This window comes from Eleginops maclovinus, chromosome 9 (assembly GCF_036324505.1).
Source record: "Eleginops maclovinus isolate JMC-PN-2008 ecotype Puerto Natales chromosome 9, JC_Emac_rtc_rv5, whole genome shotgun sequence".
Lineage (NCBI taxonomy): Eukaryota > Metazoa > Chordata > Actinopteri > Perciformes > Eleginopidae > Eleginops > Eleginops maclovinus.
The window spans coordinates 24,463,316-24,486,647 of NC_086357.1; the positions used below are offsets into that span (position 1 = coordinate 24,463,316).

A 23,332-nucleotide genomic window follows, 5' to 3' on the forward strand; every position below is an offset into this window, starting at 1 on the left:
TAAAGGTGATCTGCAGTACAACAGGCTGAGGAATTATTAATCGAATCATACCTGAGGGAATACTTTAGGATGGAACAGGAATAGGGCCACTTGTAAAAACAAATGACATTAAGGCCTTAATTAATTAAAGTCAGAATTCTGAAAAGAAAAGTCAAATTTCTGAAAAAGTTCAAATCTAAAAAGCCAGACTTCAAAAAAAGTATTGTATCGGACAAAAGTTAGAATTATGAAAAGTCAGAAAACAAATGTTTTTTCAGAAATCAGAAAATAAATCTGAAAAAAGTCCTCAAATTTGAAGAAAGTCAAAAATCTGAAAAAAGTCTGTATTCTAAATAAATGTGAAAAAGTAAAAGATCTGAAAAGTCAGAAAACAGAATGAAAGTAAAAGAAAAACGTAAATCTTTAAAAGAAAATCTGACTCTTCCTCAGAATTCTGCCAAGTTTTGGTCGGATCCAAAAAAAAGATAACATGTAATCCTCTTCCCGGTGTAGACAGAAAGCCTTACTGTAAATAAACCTGAAGAAAATGAAACCAGAGCATTTATCTCTTGTCCAGTTTAAAGACTACTTACACACAGGTGGATAATAAATCAATTAGCTGCTAATCACAACACGGGGCTCTCAAGACTGCTATTGCCTCTATACAGTTTCCAACTAGTGTGCACTCTGGACTCCAGAAAAAACTGAATAAAGACACAGACCTTGTGCCATATATCTGTCAAAGCAAGTGCACATAAATCCAGAATAGAGACCCGGAACAATATGTATAAAAGATGCCCAAGAACAAGAACCATGCATGTGCCATATCCCACACCTAAACTGATATTTATGAAGTGAGAATGTGTCACCTCAGAGTTCAGAGAAGGTGTCTTGATGTTAGACAGACGTTCAGTCTTTTTACTATGTTTCACAAGCTTCCTGTTCAACGCTGCATTGGTTTGGAGTCACTGGGTCAGATGGCATGGGAGCAATGGAAGAAAATTGAGGCTTTTCATTAAAAAAATGCGGAATTTCCATCAATATAAAATAGAAAACTCTCAAGTCCTATCAAACGAGGTGTGTCCAACTCCTCCTGTGTAGAACTGGGTCACTGGGTAAGCATGATTTGTAATCTATTAAACATGACTGATCATTTTCTGGATATCTGTTCAAATATCCATACGCAATATGTATTTGGTTTTTAAAAAGAGGCGAGGAGAGAGCGAGATACATCCTTCTGGATTTGTGTCTCTATCTGAGAATCCAAAAAAAGTCAATCAGTCACTCAACACAAGTTTGGTTTATTTTTCACACATAGTATTTCTTGAACAGCACATGGGAAACGCATCAGGAGGGAAAAGGACACAGTGCAGTTAAAAAAATAAAAAAAAGAAGTTCCTTGGCTTTTGAAAAGAGAAACCTAAACTTGTAAAACTGAATGTTGGAACAAAGAAAGCACAGGCTGGGCGGGAGAGACGTTACTGACGGTCAAAGAAGAGTCTCAAATGTTCACGCTATACCACCAAATGCATGGCCTTTATACAGCATCGATCAGAGGAGTGCACACGCTTGGGTTTAAGAGACATTAAACTGCACACATGATATCTTCACTGGTACAGCAGCCATAGTAGAAGCCCCTTCTTTCCTGCATAGAGAGCCTAAGTCCCTCCCTTCTACCTCCGACCCATGGGACCATATTTCGGAAAAAATATGTATGGTAGGCAATGGCGAGAGACAATTATTTTTTGACCCCGTTTGAATTGTGCCATGAATTACACATATGATGTTTGTCAATTTAAAAGATCATTTTGCAAGTCGTAAAACTTTGAAGTAACACTTGTTTTTGTGTGAAACCGCTCGATGAACTAGCAAGCAACGAGGAGACTCATTGCTGGTACGCCTACAGCTTGGCACAAAGCACACAGGCGTCTTGTTAAAGTTATCCTCATAGCTCTTATATTTAGTGGAGGGGAAAGGTTATGACATCACTTACGCCACTCTTGGATTTGTGGTATTTCTGGTTGAGTATTTTCATAGTCTTATATTTCAACAGTTTTGGGACAAACTGTGACTTCCTTGACTTGGAAATGATTTTCTAAGATTGACAAACATCATATCTGTAATTCATGGCACAATTCAAACGGGATCAAAACATAATTTCTCTCTCTCCATTGACTCCACATACATAGTTTTTTCTGAAATAAGGTCCCATGGTGGTCCACCGAAAAGGGAGGGACTGATGCTCCCTAGTAGCGAGGAACATGACCAAATGTTGCTAAATGTCTGCACAATTAAATAAAATGGATATACTATGCTGTGAAATATATCCCTGGCTGTGAGACTTAATGTTCTTACTGAGAAAAATCTGAGTTGTCTTGTTTTATCAAGTGGGGCGACAAGCATGCAGTAAAAGTGTTCAATGGCTGAATCTGAATCGCTCTGCTGTACACTGACCCAACAGAGACACGGTTTAGTTGCACAATAAGGACTGAAAACAGACTACAGCACATTCACTACCAGAAACAGAAACAGGAGACGGATCAGAGGTTCTTATTTTTTAATCTTTACATAGGACTCTGTCCGTCTCCACCACCAAGGATCAAATGATTTTAAAAAAGGAGAAAGAAGTGGAAAGAAACTCAAATATATTTCCCCGCCTGTGTTGATTTTGTCTCCATGAGTGTGAGTGCGTCCCCCGAAACACATTCGTAGGCAACCTCAATACATAAACATATGATTACAGAAGACGAGCAATCACTATTCATAAAAAATACTGAAATAAATGAGTTATAATAAAAGCTTGAAATGTGCCCGTTTAGTCTACACAGTGGTGATGCATGTCCTAAAGAAGCTCTGATATACAGTTTGCCTGCCGGTGTGGAATATGATACAAGGAGGAGCAAAAATCTGGAATAAGTATCAGCTTTAAATCTTTTGAAAAACGCTTATCGGCTCGGATAAAAAGACAGAAGTATCCATCTTCTCCTTTAAAGTGTTTAGCATCTCAATTAAAGCAATCAATAGCTTAGATTTAACGTCAGCAGGCAGGCGGAGGTGTGGATAATGACCGATAGCTCTCGTCTGGTTTGCAAATAAAAAAACAAACAGCAACTGGTTGCATAAAACGTGAAAAGGATCGGGATTAGTCGCTGCTCAGTCTGCTGATGATGATGATAATCGTGGGGGGGGGGTTAACTCGCCCTCTTGTCTGCCTTACAGTGACGCTGGCGTGCTGCTACTTCACGGAGCTGACGGGGCCGTTAATGAGAGGGAGAGCAGCGCCGGGTGTCAGGAGAACAATCCGGAGGAATTAGAGGGAGCGGCTCGCCTGATGCTCTGTTTGTGTCTCCGGGCCGGGGAGACTCCTCCGCTCATTAGACGCTGCCTTTGTCAGACCAAAATAAAATAGATATTAAGCAGAGAGACGGGGGGTGGGGGGGGGAGCGCTGCGGTGAATGTTTAATTGGGTGCTCTGTGTGTGTGTGGGTTTCTCTCTCTTACCTCAGGGGTTTTATCAGTGTGTGTGTTTTTTTCAAAGTAACTAAGTACATGGAGTACTGTACCATCTTGAGGGACTTCACTTTTTTTGATAAACTAATTATTATCAAATCCTAAATTGTATATCATTCTGCAATAGGACCAATCTGCACAATGAGTACTTTTACTTTTGGTACTTTAAGTATATATAGATGCGAGTACTTTTACTTGAGTAACTTATTGACTGCAGGACTTGTATTCCTACATTCTGGTACTTCTACTTTTAGAAGACCTGAGTACTTCTCCCACCTTTGTGTGTGAGCAGGTGTGTGTTTCATGTCAGTATATGTGTATATCTCCCCCCCACCCCCCAGATCTCGGAGTGTCATCGTTCCCCAGCTCCTGACACCTCTCTGGGGGAGCGCGGGCTGCGGCGTCAGCCTCATTAAGGCTTCCTCTGTCTGGCTAATGAATCGATTGTGTGGTATCAGGGCTCCTGGCTGCCGCTCCTCTGGGGGCCTCCCTTCCACTGAGCTCTTAATCAGGAAACAGCCCTAATTACCCTCCCTCCTTCCTCTTCCTCTCTCGCTTTCTCTCCTCCCTCTTGTCTTTTCCCTGCTGACTTTATCTTTACGCTCCACCGCCCTTTTTCTTTGTCCTTTCTTATCTCACTGCTTCCCTTTTTCTCTCTCTCTCTGCTATCATGCCGCATCCTTGGGCTAAAAGTGGAAGAAGGGGAGGAGGGGGGAGGCATTTGGGATCTTCCATAGTAGCTTATATCACAGGAAATAAGGGGGGAAGGGGGGAGGGATGTATAAGGGGTTCAGGTCAGGAGGTCTCAGAGACGAAGGTGATGCAGTTGCTCAAAACAAAAAGCAAAATCTCCGTCCTGTCTCCTCCCGTCTCGTCCTCAGTACACCACCTCGTACACCGTGGCCTTCTTGTCCCCGGAGCCCGTCACTATGTACTTATCGTCCGGGGAGACGTCACAGCTCAGCACGGACGAGGACTCCTTGGACTTGAGGAGGGAAGTGGAGTGATGATGGATGGATGGCGACAGACGGAGAGAGAAACACAAAGAGAAGAGATGACTCATCAGCTGATACTCAATCACACAAGACATATTTGCATCTCAAAACAGTGGGCAATTATTTCCAAACTCCACAGCTCCGGGATGCTGACTCATTCGTCTGCTGCCTCAATGTGAAACACACTTCTCTACCCCCCCCCCCCACTCTCTCTTTCTCTGGAGAGATGTAGCCTCATTAGCCGCAGGTTTAAGCATCACTAGCCGATGGTCTGTATGAACTGGAACCGTTTTCTTTCCCCTCCTGTGTTTGAAAGCCAGACCTGGGCACCTGGCTTTAGATGATCTAAAGCTCCCTGTAGTCCCCCCTCCGCCCCTCTCCCACTGCTCCATCATCATTTATCTTCCTTCCTTCCTTTTCTAGACTCTCCTTCCTCCTCCTCCTCCTCCTCCTCCTCGGCTCCCCTCTCTCTCCGTCCTCCCTTCCCCCCCTACAGGAGCAGCAGGGCTGTCAATCATCGAGCCACCGGTGAGAGGCCATCTCACACAGGACCCCTCATACTACACCAAGATAGCAGGTAAGGGGGAGATAGGGGAGGAGGTGAGTTCAGGAGGGAGGGATGAAATGACAAGTTGAAAGGGGTTTGAGTCAACAATAGGAACGAAGAGGAAAACGTACACCTTATGGCATGAATGTCAAACACTGAAAGCCCGTCTTGATAAGTTTTGGGAATTGTGTGAACAACAAACAACACAATCATCTTCGAGGTCTGTTCAGCGCAGGAAAAAGAGACAGAGATATAAATAGAACAGAGAAATATAGTAGAACATATTCAGTAAAATGAAATGAAGGATAAGCTATGATGTTTATAGCTATGCCAATAGTACGCAGGCCGACAGGTGCAAACACTTACATTAGGAGAAACATGCTGCAGTTTTTGTTTTAGAAACAAAAATTTGCCAAAACACATGATGCACCCATCTCTGGAAACGTACCTAAAATTGTCTTTATTTTAACCACGTGATCGCATTATTCCTTCCGGATTATTGCAGATCTGCTCTAAGCTAGCTAGCTAACGTAACCAACTTAGGCATTTCCAATACGCTGACAAAACAGACCAACTTTGCAAATTTTAAAATCCCTGAATGTCAACAAGAGTTCTGGTCCCAGCTGTGTGCGTCTCTTTTTAGTGTCCCTGTTTTCGTTGTGTTTTGGTTTGTGGTAGCGCGTTTGCACCTGTCGTCCACCGTACAATAAAGCTTATCCGATAAAGAACAAAGAGGGGAGGGACAGAGATAAAGAATGGGCAAAGGATAGGAGAAAAGGTGGATGAAAAAAGGGAAGGAAAAATTAAACGGGGATGGACTAAAGGACAGAAACAAATGAGGGTAGAGGTAAAGATTAGAAGAGAGAGATAAAGAGGAGAGAGCACAGAGAGGGAGAAATAAACAGAGGGAAAGGGAGAAAGGAAAGGGAAGGGGGTTAAAGAGATGCAAGGAGACAGAAACAGGAAAGGACAGCGATAAAACCAGAGAGGAGGAAGAGGAGGGCGGGCGGCTCTGTGTAGCACGGTGACAGCGGGGAGCTGTTTGGCAGGAGAAACGCTTGGCATTTGGATAACAAAGCAGATAGTGAGTTTCCTCCTTTTGGTCCGCGGGGAGAGACAGGAGCCGCCAACCCTGCTGCCCGCTGCAGCGTACAGAACTGTGACAGCCACACACACACACACACACACACACACACACACACACACACACACACACACGGCTCACCTTAAATGTTCTTGCTTGTTTCATTCGAGATGAACTGGCTCAGCTAAAAATATTGCATCCCTGCATATTCATGTTCCTTACACCAAAGATGAAGGAGCTATTACACTTGTTCTGTGTGAAAGAGTGTGTGTGTGTGTGTGTGTGTGTGTGTGTGTGTGTGTGTGTGTGTGTGTGTGTGTGTGTGTGTGTGTGTGTGTATGTGTGTATGTGTGTGTGTGTGTGTGTGTGTGTGTGTGTGTGTGTGTGTGTGTGTGTGTGTGTGTGTGGGGGGTACATAGACAGGAAGCACAGATAGCTTAAACAACACTATCCCCGCCAACTAACAGATGACTCTGCTACCCCGTATGCACACACACACACACACACACACACACACACACACACACACACACACACACACACACACACACACACACACACACACACACACACACACACACACACACACACACACACACACACACACACACACACTTCTATACGAACACGGAGCATAAACATCCTCGCAGCGCTGCACTCGTCTCTCACCTGGAAGATACTCGCTCCATACGGTGTCCTCCATGCATTCAGCAGATTGTCTTTTCCTGTGCTCACGAACCACTTGCCTGGAATAACACACACAGAGAGCTCGGGGTTAAACAAAGGAAGATGGGTGATTTACTAACGGGGGAGTTTTGTTTGTCAGGAGCTGCAAATATTATAGAAACATTTAGGAACCAGTCCGGAGGGTTACATCTGTTTCCCCCTTTCTCTACTGAAATGAGTTCAGCTCTGTGTTTCGGTTCCCAGTGAGCTAAACTGTGCAAATCACTGAAGAACCAGTTTACTTTCCCACTGACCAGAGCCCTGTTGTACCCTCATTATGACATCACCAACTATGTTACTCATTTTCTCAGCAACCAGTGGGGAAGAGCGCCAGCTGTTGAAGGAGATTTTTTGACAGGCCCTAGTGGCCAAACGGTGGTACTACATCATATGTGACGTCATTTTTGCCAGAAACACTTTTTCCCATTGACTTACGTTGGGTAAGAGACTTCTGGAAATCCCTTTATAGCCTTTATTTAAATCATTTGGGTCTTGAACTTGGCAAATGTGCTAAAAGCTGAATCCAGAGTTATTTGCTTGGGAAGATCCAGGTACTTTTAGAATTTGCAGTCGCTCCGTTTTGGGCTTCATGCTAACGAACAAGTGGTCATTAAAAGTACCTTGAAAATAAATAATATGTCACGTATGCCTGGTTGATGTTGCATGACATTTCTATTTACATGTGTGTTCACATTCCAGCCACATTGCGGTTTCGGTGCTGCTGTTCCCATTACAACTTTCCACTCAACTCGTCATGAACTGTTGTTGCTCCGGTTGATGAACCCCAGCCTCCAACGTAAGAATCAGAATTACGCAGTGCTTGGTGCAGTCCAATAAAATAGTTTGGGCAAAAGTTTGACCAATTTTCGGTCCCAACGCTGCAGTGAAAATCCCCAAAACTGGTTCTCAATGTGGCACAAATTGGCCCTTCTACCACCTTGTAGAAAAAGGGATATGTTTTTTTGTGTGTGTGTGTGTGTGTGTGTGTGTGTGTGTGTACGTACCACAAGAGGCAAACTTGAGAGAGAGAACGCAGCTCTCGTGGAGGTGCAGCTGGTACTTGTCAGGTTTGGAAACGTGCAGGACTTCCACGTTACTGCTCTCCATCCCCACAGCCAGCCACTCGCCTGTCGGACAGTAACCCAGAGAGAAGATCTGGAGAGGAGGGGGTGGGGGGGGTCAAACGAGAGGTATAACATGAAATGAGAGATAGGAGGGCAGAAGAAAGGATGCAGTGGTGCAGAAAGGAAAACAAAAATTGGGCAGAAGATGTGAGGGAATGAGGGGATGAGGGAGGAAAGAAGATAAGGGTGATGAGAGACAGAGAACAATGGAGGGAAGCAGGGAGGACAGGAGAAGGAATCAAGTGAGTGGAGATGTGTGGGATATCAAGGAAAAGAGATAGTTTCAAAGGACAGAGTGGGAGGACAGAGGAAGAGGTAAACACAGAGTGAATTAATGCATTGATGAGGAAAAAGGGAGAATGGAAAGAGGCAGAGGGAAAGTGGAAGATGGAGAGAGACGGCGAGCAATAGAGAAAGTCATTACACGGTGGATCGAAACTCATCTGACAACCATGGTCAACTCTATAGCTCTGTTGTGGCAGTGGGGTGTGTGTGTGTGTGTGTGTGTGTGTGTGTGTGTGTGTGTGTGTGTGTGTGTGTGTGTGTGTGTGTGTGTGTGTGTGTGTGTGTGTGTGTGTGTGTGTGTGTGTGTGTGTGTGTGTGTGTGTGTGTGTGTGTGTGTTTGAGAGGGAGCCTTTTAGCTGAAGTCCCATTGTTGTTTGTCAATGTGTTTTCACTTGTGTGCAGGTGAGGTTAAGGTGTGTGTTTGGACTTGTTTGTTAACTTATGAGGTAAAATGCACGTGCTTATTTTTTCACTGGTGTATAAAAAGTAGATGCAACGTCACTATGACATAACCCATTGGGTTTTTTTTTACAACAAGCCTCAAGTTTGTCATTTTGACTCTCGCCAGTGACTCAAGATGGTTGAGTAAATTTCAATGAAACACTGCGAATACATTTTAAGGAAACCAAAAACTTACAATCAATTTTCATGAACTGAAAACACACACTGTAAACGGGGACAACTGCTGCGAAGAAAATCCTGATTTATTGTGTAGTTTTGTCTAAATGGGATCAAAATCTACAAACATTAGCATCATGCTGGGTTTCAGAAGTTTGAAAGAAGCAATTGAGACCATCAACAAAGTAGGAAAATGTTTATGGAGGTTAGAAATAAGGGAATTTTCTCGTAGACTTCTATACAATCAGACTTCTTTTTGCAAACAGAAAACCCCCCCTGCTGGATATTTAAGAAAGTGCAGGTTTAAGACACTTTTTAGACCCATGGGTTGTCGAGTGCCTATCTGATGCATGTGTGTGTGTGTGTGTGTGTGTGTGTGTGTGTGTGTGTGTGTGTGTGTGTGTGTGTGTGTGTGTGTGTGTGTGTGTGTGTGTGTGTGTACCTGCGAGGTGAAGTCGTGCTGCTGGAGCTGGCGTCCCTCCCGGAGGTCCCAGCAGCGCACCGTGTTGTCCAGCCCCCCCGTCCACAGCTTGGTGCCGTCGTTGGAGATGTCGATGCAGCTCGCTCCGTCCGTGTGGCCCTGGAACTGCCTGCAGAGCGGAGACACACAAAAAAACACCACAAATAAACACTAAGCCATGCACACAAACACACGCCCACACTCTGAAGTCTCTTTTCTCCTGGAGGAGTCAGACAAAATACATTTGAATTCCTCCCTTCCTGTAGCGACAACCACCCTCTTCTCCTCACCACAGTCTTCCCTCTCCAGCTCCTTTAATTCGTCTTCTCCTACCTTTGCAGAATCCTGCTGTTTTATCCCCCCTATATCCCCCCGCGGCTATTTCCTTCTCCTTACCTGACTATAGGGTTAGTTAAGGAAGCCTCTCCCCCTCTTTCTTCCTCCATATTTTATCTACTTTTTTTATAGAAGTTCTTGAAATGTTTCCACATCCTCCAGCGTCCCTCACCTCCCTCCCTCCCTCGCCCGCTGCGCTCTCTCCTGACAGCAGACTATTTGTGGAGGCAAAACACACAGTTTTTTTTATTGTCTTTTTCACCTTCCCCCGTCCTCTCCTCCCCCTCTCCTCTCACCTGACCAGCGTCTGGTTGTGAAGGTCCCAGACCACGATGTTGCCGTCGCTACAGCAGGAGAAGCAGACCTTGTTGTCGGGGGAGATGGCCAGAGCGTAGCAGGCGGGCGCCGACGACGTCAGCTCCGCCTTGATGCGGGGAGTGGGCGTGGCCAAGTCCCAGATTGACAGCGTGCTGGCTTCACCCCCCACGATCAAAGTCCGTCCGTCAGGGAGGATTTTACAGGAGCGGATGTAGTTGTCCCGGTTCTGATGGGACACCATAACACAAAATGTAAGGTTATGTTTTTGAAACACTGAACGTTTAAGGCCGAATTATATTTCTGATATTCTGCTAAACTATGAACTACCCTCTGAGACGGGTCTGCTTTCTGTGCCAAGAGTCAAAACCAAAAACATCAGGATGTGCCGTTCAGTTATTATGCTCCATATCAGATTTAGGGGAATACAAATCCAGGATGTCATACAAATTGTACCACCATGGAAGGCTTAAAAACCCTGAAAGATAATTGGCCTACTCTTTGATTCCTGCTTCTCCACACATACACAAACATATGTTTCATAATCACAAAGACATGTATTGATGCTCTGAGTATATGTTGTTCATTACTGAATTCAAGCTATTGTTTGAATATTGGTTTTGTGCTTTCTCTTTCAAACTGGGATTTGAATGGGTTTTTCTGCCACTTCCTGCACTGTTAAACATTTATCTGTTATGTTTGTGTATTTTTAAATTGTGCAAAACAATAAAATACAAAAAAAAATCTGCATCTCCAAATTCTTTTGAATCTAGACTGATGACTTTTCTTTTTGCCCCTGCCTTTTATTAAATCAGATAATTCATCTCACACTGTACTGTGACTTTTATTATTGTAATTTATACCAGTCTGATTATGTTTTTACCTTGCTTTAATTCGCATTCTACGGGCTTTTTAAGGATTTTGGCTTTTTTTGTTTAAGGAAATTTCAAATCATGTTTCTTTTGCACTACGTCTTATAAACATTAGTGTTGTTTTGTGTAAAGACTTTGAGAAATGTGCTATATAAATAAACCTGCCTTGCATATGAGGCTTTACAGGACAGATGATAACATGATGGGGGACTTTTAGAATATTAATGTGGACGTTTTGATAAATGACATAAACAAAAACTGCAGCCTGATGTGTGAATGTCTGTCTGTGAACCCTTTTCTATTTTTAACTCTTGTGTAACCCGTGTGTGTGCGCCTCACCAGGCAGTCCAGCTGGGCCATGGGGCTCTTGCTCCCCGGCTGGCTGATGTCCCACACCTTGACGCAGCCCTTGCCTCCGGTGTAGACGTGGCGCGTGGAGGTGCTGATGGTGACGGCACATACCACCTCCCCGTGGTTCAGGGTGTGGATCTGACGGGCGTGGCGAGGGATCCCTGGGCCCAGCAGGGCGTCGGGGGGGAAGGGAACCGGCTGCATCTGGCCGTCTGCGCTCACATGGAACGAGTAGGCGCTGCGGGGGAAGAAAGAACAGAAATAAATCAATACTTCAGAGTGGAGAGCTAAAATTAAACAGAGTTTTGAGGGCACAGCAGAGGACAGTGGAGGACTGGACAGAGAAGATGGAATCAATCATAGAATCAATGAGAAAGCCGGGGAGCAACAGGCGAATAAACAAAGCGCACAAACAGCTACAAGCAGACCAGGAGCATGTTGTTAAGACTGCACCAGTAATGGCCTCAGATCTGCAGTAATATTTGCCTGAATTCTGGCAATTACTCGGCCCACTGTAGCTGTAGGCGGGGATGCATAATGGCAGATTGTATTACAGGGCAGAGTCAGTGTGGCATTGCTAATGGCCGATCAATAGTGTAGCTGCTGGAGACCAAGGCTGTTTTATGATTTCAAATTAGCACCGCAAGAATGAATTGCTGCTCTGCAACAAATGACAAAAACAACATAATTCAACCGCCTGCACAGCCAAGTGGACTGTGTGCCGCAGAAAGGGATCTGGGCGCGTGCAATCCTACAATATCGGTCTTTGTGCGACGCTGAACAGCACCGGGGGAATAGAACAACCCAAATCGTGCAGATGGGAGAAACTATTTATTTGGGATCTAATCCAATCCACATTTGGATTATCACTGAGCAAGCTTTCACTCAAGTATGAGCAATCTTATGTGTCATCTACAGTATTTATTAAAGCTGCCCTGATTATCTCGCTCACTATTCACATATTTATTTCCAATTAAAACAAAATAAAGGTATGCTGTGCAGATCTCCCCCTTTCAACACTGTCACTCTCCATCAAAGAGGATACATTCTGCTCATCTTCAGGTTCATATTTGTATTTGGTGCCTCTACTGGGACATGTCTCCATGCTTTAATGTTCAAAAAGCTCTTTATTTTTCTCATACTGCCTGTGCTGCCGCTCCTCTTTTCACCCTCTGTCTGAAACCAGAGTCCAGTCTGCTGTGATTGGTTAGCTGACCGGCTGTGTTGATGTGATTGGTCGACAGCTTAGAAATGTCCCGCCCCTTCGCCTATCACGCATAATGTGTTGGAGCGCTAGCCAGTAGAAGCACAAGTGTTACATTGTGATGTCATTATGTTACTGAAGTTAACAAAGGAGTCCAATGGAGGCGTTTCTGGCAGGGTGAGGCTGAACTTTAGGATTTTAGCCCAAAAACGTGTATAACTCAGGAAAAGGAAATAAAAAAAAAGAGAAATCTTGAAATAATGTTTACTGTTTGACTGGAGAACAATTCTGTATTAAATAACCGGAAACTCAAATGTTTACAGACGAATAATAATTTATGTGTCAAATGTACTAGCACCCCGTTTTCAATCCAAAATGAAATATGTGGACAGTGCAAATACTCACGGCTTGCCACCGGAGGAGCCGGGCAGAGAAGAGGAGAGACCTGGCGCCCTCAGATGAGACCGAGAGTCATACGCCACCTGGTGGAGACAAAAGAGAGGACGAATAATGAACACCTGTACAAGGACTGACTTCAAGAGGACATACTGTACGATGGTCAGGTTGAGGTGAGTATGAAACATTTGTGTTTCTACTTTAACTTGTTTACATGCCCTTTCTCTTTAAGTTCCCCGGTTAAAAAGCCTGGTCTGATCTGATCTGATAAATAGCCCACCTTTGCAGAAGTAGTTCTCAAGCAGTCAGTGAGGTACTGAGGTGGGGATGTACATTTTAATAAACCTACATTAAGGAAGGGAAGGGGCACCAAATATGAATGGGACTAGCCAGATGTATGTGCATTGGAACTAGGAGGAAGATGTGGCTCATCTTTGGATCAGGAGTGCACCGGTTCAAACCCCTCTACAGTCAGCATGTCGCTGGGCAAGACACTTTACCCCAAATTGCTTCCTGTGGGGATTGCCAACAGTCAACATCTAATGTAATGTAACTAAAAAAGAGATTTTTTTCATGATATATCCTCTTTGGGAAGCGGGGAACTTGCAATACCTTCAACCATGTTCAGACATGTATCCACAGGATAATGTATTCATGATTGACAAACACTTGACTTAACTGCAAAACCTCCTAAGGCGTAAACTGTGACCACGAAAGGGTGGGGACATTTTTGTCAGAACATCTTAAAATGCATCTGATTTATGGGCAACTCAGAAAATGTGTAGCAAGTACAGGAAAAGGTGTGTAAAAGCTAAAGTGAAAATGTAATGTTACCTCAAATAATACTCAGCATTAAAGCAACGGTCTGCAGTCTGAACTCTGCTGGAGTGTGTGCATATGAGTGTGCTGACACTAATGTGAGATGTTATGAGCATACTGCCTTTCCCTAGACTGATGACAGGGTGGTGAAAAGGGCACCGCAGTGTACATCCTGCCTCCTGGCTGAGTCTTGTGGGAGCTAAGTACTGTAGGAAGATTAATGCCAGGCCACATCCACAAAAATATAACTATGCCGGACATAGGAGACCGTAAAAACGGAGATTCAACGTTTTAGGATTACTTCATGTTGTTTATGAACCTGTTTGAGATGCTGGGTGTTTTAAATGATGATGAATTTGAAGTATTTGATACACAGATTAGCATTTTGTAATCCAGGTAAGTCTTTGTAATTACAAACCTTCTCGCCATGACTGTCACTTTCTATCAAAGTTAATGTAAGCATGATAACTGTAGGTATATCATGAATGCCCTGCCTGATAACACAGAACACATTCAGAGGGTGAGAGCTGATGCGGAGCTATAAATCAAAGCTTGACTTGGAGTAACTGGTTGGCCTTTACTCACCATGGGGCTGCGGGAGTAGGCGTTGGCTGCAGCACTGATTTGTGGAGAGAGAGTCAGAGCTCCTCCGAAGCCTCCTGGGCTGGCCAGCTCTCCGTTCAGTCCTGCGTGGGACACCACTCCAAAATGAGCCGGGTATGAACCGGGGGGCACAGACAAGGGACTGCGGAGAGCTGGACAGGGAGGGAGAGAGGAAGGAGGGGGATGACGGAAGGAGGGGAAACACACACATCCACAGAGGGGCTTTTTTAAAATTAAAGTTTACTTGTTGCAGGTAAAAGGCCACAGAAGCAAAGAGCGGTTGAGGCTTGCTCAATAATCTGGATCTCTAAAGTTAGAGTCACAGGGTCTTACTTTATTTTGAGGCCTTGTGTATTTATAACATCAGGCCCCCGGGGGAAGCATTTTGTTTAATTTTGCACCGAAAAAAATCAAGATATTTTGTCAGAAAAAACCTAAACTGCATCATTATTCTGCAGTAAGTTCATACCATAAACAAATGAGGGAAAGGAAAAAGTGGGGGACAAAGGGATGTAGAGGATGAAGGGCAGAGGAAGACTTGGAGCAAATCCCATTATGGCCATGACTGTTCAATTCAAAGAGCTATTAGTTCTCATTCAGTTTAAAATAAATAAAAAAGAGCTCAATTGGAGCAGCTACATTAAAAGTTCTGAGTAATGTAAAAGCTTCTTTTCCTGAGTAGCTTTTTCAATTAGTTAGCTATTTTGTCAAAGGTAAAAATATCCAGAGCATTTTTAAGGTTTTAAATGTCCATCCTCACCTAGAGGGTCTGCACTGGATGCTGCTTTGCTGACCAGACGCAGGCAGGAGGTGCTGGGACCCGGGGCTCCTGGAGCTCCGGGGGTGAGGGCCTCGCGGTGGGACGGGGAAGGGGTGCCAGACTTGGACAACGGAGACTGGGATTTATCCATCTGTAGAGAAGTCAGAAATGCAATATAACTAAAAAAAATCATGGCTGATCATAAGCCCTCAATTATTATAAACTAATGTTCAGAATGAGGATCACTTCACTTCTTCCAGCTCTGATTTTCTTGCAGCTTCCTGAGAATCAATCTGTCTCACCTGTGCAGAGTCCTTGGACTTCCCCGGGGTCGGGCTGCGAGGGTTTGGGGTGGAGGGGGCCTCTCCGGCGCTGGAGGAACCCGGCAGCTCTTTCCTCAGAGTCGGAGCCCGATCCAACCCGTTCCCGTGGGGGGAGTGAGGAGGGCTGCCCGCAGGAGAGTTCGGCTCCTGGACGACAAACATTGAAAAAGAGATTCAAGATAAATGATCTAAAGTTCTGTGAGGACTGTCTTTGAGTCTCAGGAAGGTCACACAATGACTCAGCTTCTTTTCCTTTTAATCTTTTGTGCATTTATATTTAGTGTACAAAATACTTTTTAGAATAGTATTATTTCTGCTCATTTTGTACAAATTATTCCCCCTTATGTGTCTATGTATGCACCATTTACACCAAAGCAAATGTGTGAACCTACTCGGCGCTAAACCTGATTCTAATTCTGATTCTGTATTAAACCCAGTTACCACCAGTAAATAGGAGTCACCAAATCAACCCCAACTATAATTCTAACCATTGCCACTTTAAAGTAAATGCTGCAGCGTTACAGCAAATGTGACATGGCAGATAATAGGCAAGCAATAATAAATGGAGAGAAAAAAGCACAATTAGTAATAAAACAAAGACAAATAAGTACACATCCACCGCTAAAATATGAGCAGCAGCAATTAAACTGCAGCAGATATTCTCGTGTAATGGGAGCGACGCAGCCTCCGGTGTCTCAGTCTGTTCGGTGATTTCTAAAAGGCCCTCGGAGCTCCGGGAACATTACATGGACGAGAAGAGATTGTCAGTGTGGCTGCACGGTGTGTGTGGACTCGGAGATAATGTTGCTGTTACAGCTGCTTTCATCACCGGAGACACTGTTGAGCCAGCGCTGATCCCCCCACCCCCCAGAACAAAGTGCTGCAGTAAGCACTTCCCACCGGGTCACAGTGATCAGCACCGACATTTTAGCGCTTAAACACACACACACACACACACACACACACACACACACACACACACACACACACACACACACACACACACACACACACACACACACACACACACACACACACACACACACACACACACACAAACTCAAACAAACACACAGAGCGACCTTTAAACGGCATGTGCATATATCTTTAAATACGTTCATGAAGATACTCTCTACACACACACACACACACACACACACACACACACACACACACACACACACACACCAGAGAATGTGCCTCTCTTTTTCTGCCATTTGTCACATTTTCTTTTCTTTACGCCTTTGTACTAGTTTCCAAATCACACAAGAGACTCGTTCCGCTTTTGTGTGCAATATCAAATAACAGCGGCCTCAGATAAAACATATTTTGGTACGCGGCGTGAAGTATTTAAGGAACTCAAATATTCCAGAGGCATAAATGGCTTTGCATATATTAAATGAAGCAGACTGCAGTTATCTAATGACAGAAGGGAGGAGGAGAGGAAGTGAGAAACCAGAGAGATGGAAGGCTTCAAGAAGATGGAAAAGAAAGAACAGAAATAAACAAGGGGTAGATTGGAGGAGATTGGTGGACCAAATATTGTGTGTGTGTGTGTGTGTGTGTGTGTGTGTGTGTGTGTGTGTGTGTGTGTGTGTGTGTGTGTGTGTGTGTGTGTGTGTGTGTGTGTGTGTGTGTGTGTGTGTGTGTGCGCTCACCAAAAAAGAACACAAATAGCAGCTGCTGATAATGAGCTTACATAGAAGCTCTTTCTATTTACAAGGAAACGGCAGCAGGAAGCTCCATGCTGACTCATTCCCCATTTCACAAACCCAGGTAGGACTGGGGTGAACAAGCAGTCCAGCAGGTGAAACAAACACAACAGTTAGGCATAAAGCTGAAGCGATTACGTGAAGTGTTTGTGATCAGAAAAAGGAGGTTAATCTGCAGCTGCTCTGTAAATGTATTAGTTATTGGATAAGTTATTTTTAATCAAAAAGCCACAAATCAAACTATTTCCAACAATTGAATCTTTAATAAATGTCAATATATTTGGATCTATTTTTCTACTTTCTGATATTTTACAGACCATAAGATTGATCTATTAATCTACAGGAAACAAATATACATTTATATTCATTTATTATAAAAATTGGGATTTTTTTGTCTGTATTAACATTGAATTAGTTAGTAAACAAGAGAAAACTATAGGGGAGAAAAGCTAAGAAAAAAACCAAACTTTAAAAAAAGGACAATCTCTTCCAAAAAACACCTAAAATGACGCAATGAATCTGACTTCTCACACACACATTTGCACACGGTTCCCCTACAAAATGTGTGTGAGAAATGGAACTATTGACAGCCAGACAGGGAGGGTGATGCCGAGCAGGGAGAGGGTGATACGAGCGGAGCAAAGTACATCTATAGTTATTCCCGCGGGCAGCACTGGTCCGATGGATTCATGTGTTATTCATGTGTGTCTGAGAGCTTCTGTAGGATACAAAGGCTGCGTGTTACTCGTGCCTATGCAGGGAAATCAAACATGTTTCTGTAACAGGGATGTACAGCTCCTGCAGAAGGACGTAGCTGAGGGAGAGAGTGAAGAGTGAGCTCTGTGGGTGAGGTCAATACTTTCTATAGTGGAGCTGTGAGTAAACACTGGAGGTGGAATATTTTCAAGTATGTCTGGAGAAACTACTAACTTTTCAACTTCTGTGAGCGAGGTCACCAGTGTTTAGAGCTTTGGGAGGTTACCCCATTGATTAACTTTGTCATTAAGCAATAATTAGACAGAAAGATGACGCTGATGGTCTGCTGCCACCAGCATGATCACAAATTACACTGAACATTGAACCACAGGTGTTTTTTTTAAAACTTTTAAATAGATTCATAGAATTATATCAATATATATATATGTTATTGGTATTATTTTGTAATTTTAATGTATCTGTTAACACAGTTTATTCATCTGTTTTTTGATATTGGGCAATATAAATAAACTTTGATATATATTCAGCCCCGGAAAAAAACAAGAGACCACTTATCACATTATTATTTTGTCTTGATTTATTATTTATAGGTATGTCTTTGACTAACATTTTCTATAAACTACTGAGAATTTGTCTCTGTGTTGGAATTCAACAGACACTGGAATGGCTGCCATACATGTAGAGATACAGATTTAAGAACATTTTTTGAGTGGTCTCTTAATTTTTTCCGGAGCTGTATATAATTCGAGGATGTGTGATCAGTCGATCGTGTTTATATATAATTTGTAAGTCAGTAATATTTTTTGTTTATCAATTTGAAAGTGCTTAAGTTTGCGCAGTACCATAATTCTCTTCTTTCATTTCATTATTATTATTATTATTATTTGTATTATTGTTTTACAAGTTCAAAATAAATCAAATCAAATCAAATAATACAAAATTGTTGGTTTTGGAAGTATTTAAGGTTAGAAACCAATCATGCACGTCCTTCATATTTGTGTCCTGTTAGCTTCAGTTGACAAGGAATTGAAAACAACGATTGCTTTTTCCTGAAGACATCTATCAACTATGGACGAAAATGAGTTTTGGGATGTAAAAAAGAACAGATTGAGCTGAAATTTGTTAAAATGGAGACGACCAGGGTGGGTGGGATCTAAAAGCAAACCCTTTCACATGCGAGAAGACCACTGGTAAGTGTTATTAAGTTTGAGGATGTCCAATAAATTGTCAACACAGATGGATGACTTACTTCATTGGAGACGTCCACTACGAGATTGTCTTCACTCTTGTCTCCGTCACTGTCCTGAGGAGCAAAGAAGACATACAAAGGTTAAACATTCTCTAAATATCTCCATATCCGTAAAGATACGGCAGCTGGTTTGTTGGTTCATATCTCTCTATCCCCCTCAGGATATAGTATACTGTAAGTGTACATTGAGAACTTTAATAATAAAGACGGAGACGCACAAAGGACACACACACGTCTACACACAGATCGATATATCAATATCACACCGGCTGCTCTTTGCTCCCCTCCACTGTCTGTCATCCATGCAAGATTTAACACAGAGATACCAGACACCATATATATTCACCAAACATCTCCCTCATACAAACACCATTTCTGCCTCTCTCATCCCCACACACCCACACCCACACCACACACACACACACACCCACACACACACACACACACACACACACACACACACACACACACACACACACACACACTGTTGCTCTTTCTCCACTGATGGCACATTTTCCCTTTTTTTCGTCTAGCCATCTTTCTACATCTCTCGCTCTCTCTCTCTCTCTCCCTCCCTTTTCCTGGCACTTAGTCACCATGGCAACAGCGCTTTGATGTGATCATGGCCTGATATTTCTATTGACATCAGTGTGGAGTGACATCAGTACCTAATTATACCGAGCCAAAACAGGGCTACGTCTACAGTCTATTCCGAGAGCGAAAATACTAAAAATGCACACAAAGAGAGGGAGGCATGAAGAGAGAGGGAGGACGGGAAGAGGAAGAAATGCAACATGAGATGGAACAAAAATGGAGAATGAGAAGTCGGGATAAAGAGGCAGAAATATAAAAGAGCAGAAAGGCAAACAGACAGAAGGAGGAATCGAAAGATGGAGTATAAAAAGGAGAAAAACGCAGCATAAGATGAAACAAAAATGGGTAAAAACAGCGAGAAGACAGAGATTGAGAAGAAAAGAAATTGAGAGGTGGTGATAAATACACAGAGATATATAAAAACAGAAAGGCAAAGAGAGAAAGTGGAATGAAAAGAGGAAGAAGTAAAAGGAGAAAACACAAAATAAGATGGAACAAAAATGGAAAAACTAGACAGAGAGTAAGAGGGAAAAGTAGTGAAATTGAGAGGTGATGATAAAGAGACAGAGAGCAGAAAGGCAACAAAGAAAGAGGAAGAAGAAAGGAGAAAAAAGACAGAGTGAGAAGGACAAGTAGTGACATTGAAAGCTAGAGAAATATAGCAATGCCAAGACGAAAAAGTCAAATGAGAACATTTTAAAGTAGTGAAAATCCGAGACAGATATATAAAAGAGCAGAAAGGCAAACAGAGAAAGAGAAGAAGGTCAAGAGCAGAAAGTGAAAGGAGAAAATACGGAATAAGACGGAAGAAAAACGAGACAGAGAGTGAGAGGGGAGAAAAGGGAAATGGAGGGATGGAGATGAAGAGAAAGAGATATATCAGAGCAACAAACAGAGTAAAGAAAGAGGAATGGATGGAGGAGAAAGTTAAAGGACCAAACAGAAATAAGATGGAACAAAAATGAAAGAACTAGACAGAATGAGTGGGAAAAGTAGTGAAATGGAGAGGTGGATATAAAGAGACAGAGATATATAAGAGCAGAAAGGCAAACAGAGAGAAATGGGAGAAGTAATGCGGCTCGACAGCCAGAAAGAGAGGACGAACCTCCAGAAAGTGGAAACTATCTGTGCTTGTTCTCGCTCTGAACTAATGGGAAGGTTTGGCCCGCTGCTGTTGTTGATGCCAAACTGATTTAGCTGGAGGCCGTCTTCCACAGACAGACTCCCGGTGTCAATCAATCCTCCAGGCTGCAAACACACAGCCGTCTAATTCATTACAGCTATCTGCCTTGGCCGTGTCTCTGCTGGCATTACATCGCCGGCGGCTCCGTGCTCTTCCCCATCCCAGCCATCCAAACCAAACACAGTTCCAATTGGCCCCGGGCCCCCCAAGAAACCCTGTGTGGCCAATAACGTCATGACCAATGTTTTAAATGACCACACAGATGCACTTTGGTGTGTGTATGTGGCTTCATTCAAACTACTTTGGGACAATTGTGCATACACGCACATCAATAGCACACTAATAGCATCTAATATGAACTATTTGTGGCATATTTATACGTTTGATTGTTTATTTATTTGTTAAGTAACGAGGAAAGTACACATTTAAAACGTTGCCTTAATTGCGCCAGAGTTAGCTTAGAGGGTATTTTTCATTTGAAGTCTCAGGCAAAACGTTTCAAAGTCATAAAATATAACAAAAAAGTAAAAGAAATAACAAGATAGCCACATAATAGATGATATGTTATATCTGGGTGTATTTTTCTTGTATTCTGTCCTTCTGCAACTCCTGGTCATCATTTATGTATTAACTTATTTCATTTCAAGACAAACACATACATAGGAGTGTGGTGGGAGGGGCTCCTTGTCGTCACAGCGCCTCCTCTTCGCCTCGGCTCCTCCCTGCGAGGAGGAGTAGCCTCCTGATGGGCCCTGCCGCTCGTCATTGGGCTGACTGTCTGTCGATGACACTGACTTACTCTGAAGAAAGATGAGGAGAAAAAACACAATTATAAACACACACTTCTTCGCAATACTTACACTGATACAGACTTTGAGACAGACCCTTGACTTAGAGAAAAGGGAAAACATAAATCAAAAAAAGTACTGGTCATGATATTAAAGGGGCCCTAATATGATCATCTTCAGGTTCATATTTGTATGTTGTGACTCTCCTGGTGTCTCCATGCTTTAATGTTCAAAAAGCTCTTTATGTTTCTCATACTGGCTGTGCTGCAGCACCTCTTTTCACCCTCTGTCTGAAACCAGAGCCCAGTCTGCTCTGATTGGTTAGCTGGCCGCCTCTGTTGTGATTGGTCAACCACTTAGAGATGTCCCGCCCTTTACACTGTTACATACAATGTGTTGTTGCTAGCTAATAGAAGTGCGAGTGTTACATAGTGATGTCATTATTTCGTTGAAGTAAACAAAGCAGTCCAATGGAGGAGTGTGTGGGAGAGAAACTCCCTCTCGAGGGAACAGGGATTTTAGCCTTTGCAGACCATTTACATGCACTAAAACCTATGTAATACACATCAGGAAAGGGAAAGCCTAATAGGGCCTCTTTAAGAAGCATTTGCACAATGGCTCTGTTGACATTAGCTTGGGTAAAGAAGGTAAAACACACACACACACACACACACACACACACACACACACACACACTCAGAGAACAGCAGACATAGGCACAGGTTAAGACCGTAGCCATAGAAGCACAGGACAGTGTATGAGGCTAATTAGCGCCCCCCCCCCGACACACCAGTCCTAATGTAAAATATGACTCTCATTATTTGGCAATAAAGCTGTGCCGGCATATTTACAATGCAGCCTGGCCCGGTGCTCAGCGCTGAGCAAAGACCATCAAAGCCTTGTGTTGTTGTTATTTGGGTCTGGGGCCAGAGGTTCAGTGAGGGCCACTTGTCATTCTCTGCCCCCCTGTGGGGAGGACAAGCACAGTGCGGGTTCAACACACCAAATGAGTCACACAGGAAGGAGCCCACGGGGCTGACAGGAAGGAGCGCTGGACGTAGGAGAAACCACACAATGGACCTCAGTGCAACCCCACAAACTTCCCTCTCTTCTTTCTCCTCCTCCTCCTGTCCTTTATTTCCCCTCCGTTTAAAATTCCAACATGTTTCACTTTGAGAAAACACCAGTTGATATGCATCTCTCCCCTCTCTCTCTTTTCCAAATGCTGTAACACTTGGCTTAGTTGAGACCTCAGCACTCATATGAGACATTTTTTCCTGCTGCTTACAATCAGCATTGTGTTTAGCAATTAAATTATGCTCGGGGTTTCATAGCGGACAGAGAGAGAGGGAGGGAAAGTTAAATCAGTAGCGCTCTTAAATCATTTTCGTTTCACAATAAAAGCCAGAACAAAGACTTGCTGGTATTTTTTTTAACAACCTTACCCTCCCTATTTTTTCTCCTTCTTTTTTCTTCAGTCTTTAGACTCTCTCTCGTTCCCTTTCCAATTTCACTGTCCAACCCGCCCCCCCCCCCTTCTCTGTGTGTTATCAACAGTTACACTGATGAAGGCCAGCTGTCCTCTGCAGCCAGTACAGTAAGCGAGTGTTCACACACTTTCCATAAAGCAGGACGAGCCATAGACGTCTCATTTGCACTGCATTAATTCTCCAGGGGATTAACATGTAACCTTTAACTACAGCGACATAAAAGGTGTTCAAAACCTGTGAGGCAGGTTGCATTTACGGCATTTTTCCAAGGATGGTTTTTATTATTATCTTT

The 23,332-nt window shown here is 43.3% G+C and overlaps 1 protein-coding gene across 6 annotated transcripts in view; it reads right to left on the bottom strand.

Annotated features, from left to right (window-relative positions):
* Positions 1 to 1,259: 1,259 nt before the first annotated feature.
* Positions 1,260 to 23,332, bottom strand: part of tle2b (TLE family member 2, transcriptional corepressor b) — a 94,985-nt gene continuing 72,912 nt past the window's right edge. For 5 of the 6 annotated variants that reach the window (XM_063891524.1, XM_063891525.1, XM_063891523.1 and 2 more), the window contains 12 exons: positions 21,422 to 21,562; positions 18,986 to 19,039; positions 15,287 to 15,454; positions 14,985 to 15,135; positions 14,207 to 14,376; positions 12,812 to 12,888; positions 11,191 to 11,440; positions 9,961 to 10,208; positions 9,311 to 9,458; positions 7,846 to 7,996; positions 6,785 to 6,861; positions 1,260 to 4,474 (listed from right to left, as the gene is read on the bottom strand). In XM_063891524.1, coding sequence (XP_063747594.1) covers positions 4,367 to 4,474; positions 6,785 to 6,861; positions 7,846 to 7,996; positions 9,311 to 9,458; positions 9,961 to 10,208; positions 11,191 to 11,440; positions 12,812 to 12,888; positions 14,207 to 14,376; positions 14,985 to 15,135; positions 15,287 to 15,454; positions 18,986 to 19,039; positions 21,422 to 21,562 — 1,743 coding nt within the window. In that variant the 3' untranslated portion in view covers positions 1,260 to 4,366. The remainder of the gene's footprint in view (positions 4,475 to 6,784; positions 6,862 to 7,845; positions 7,997 to 9,310; positions 9,459 to 9,960; positions 10,209 to 11,190; positions 11,441 to 12,811; positions 12,889 to 14,206; positions 14,377 to 14,984; positions 15,136 to 15,286; positions 15,455 to 18,985; positions 19,040 to 21,421; positions 21,563 to 23,332) is intronic. The other variant, XM_063891526.1, reaches the window with a different exon arrangement.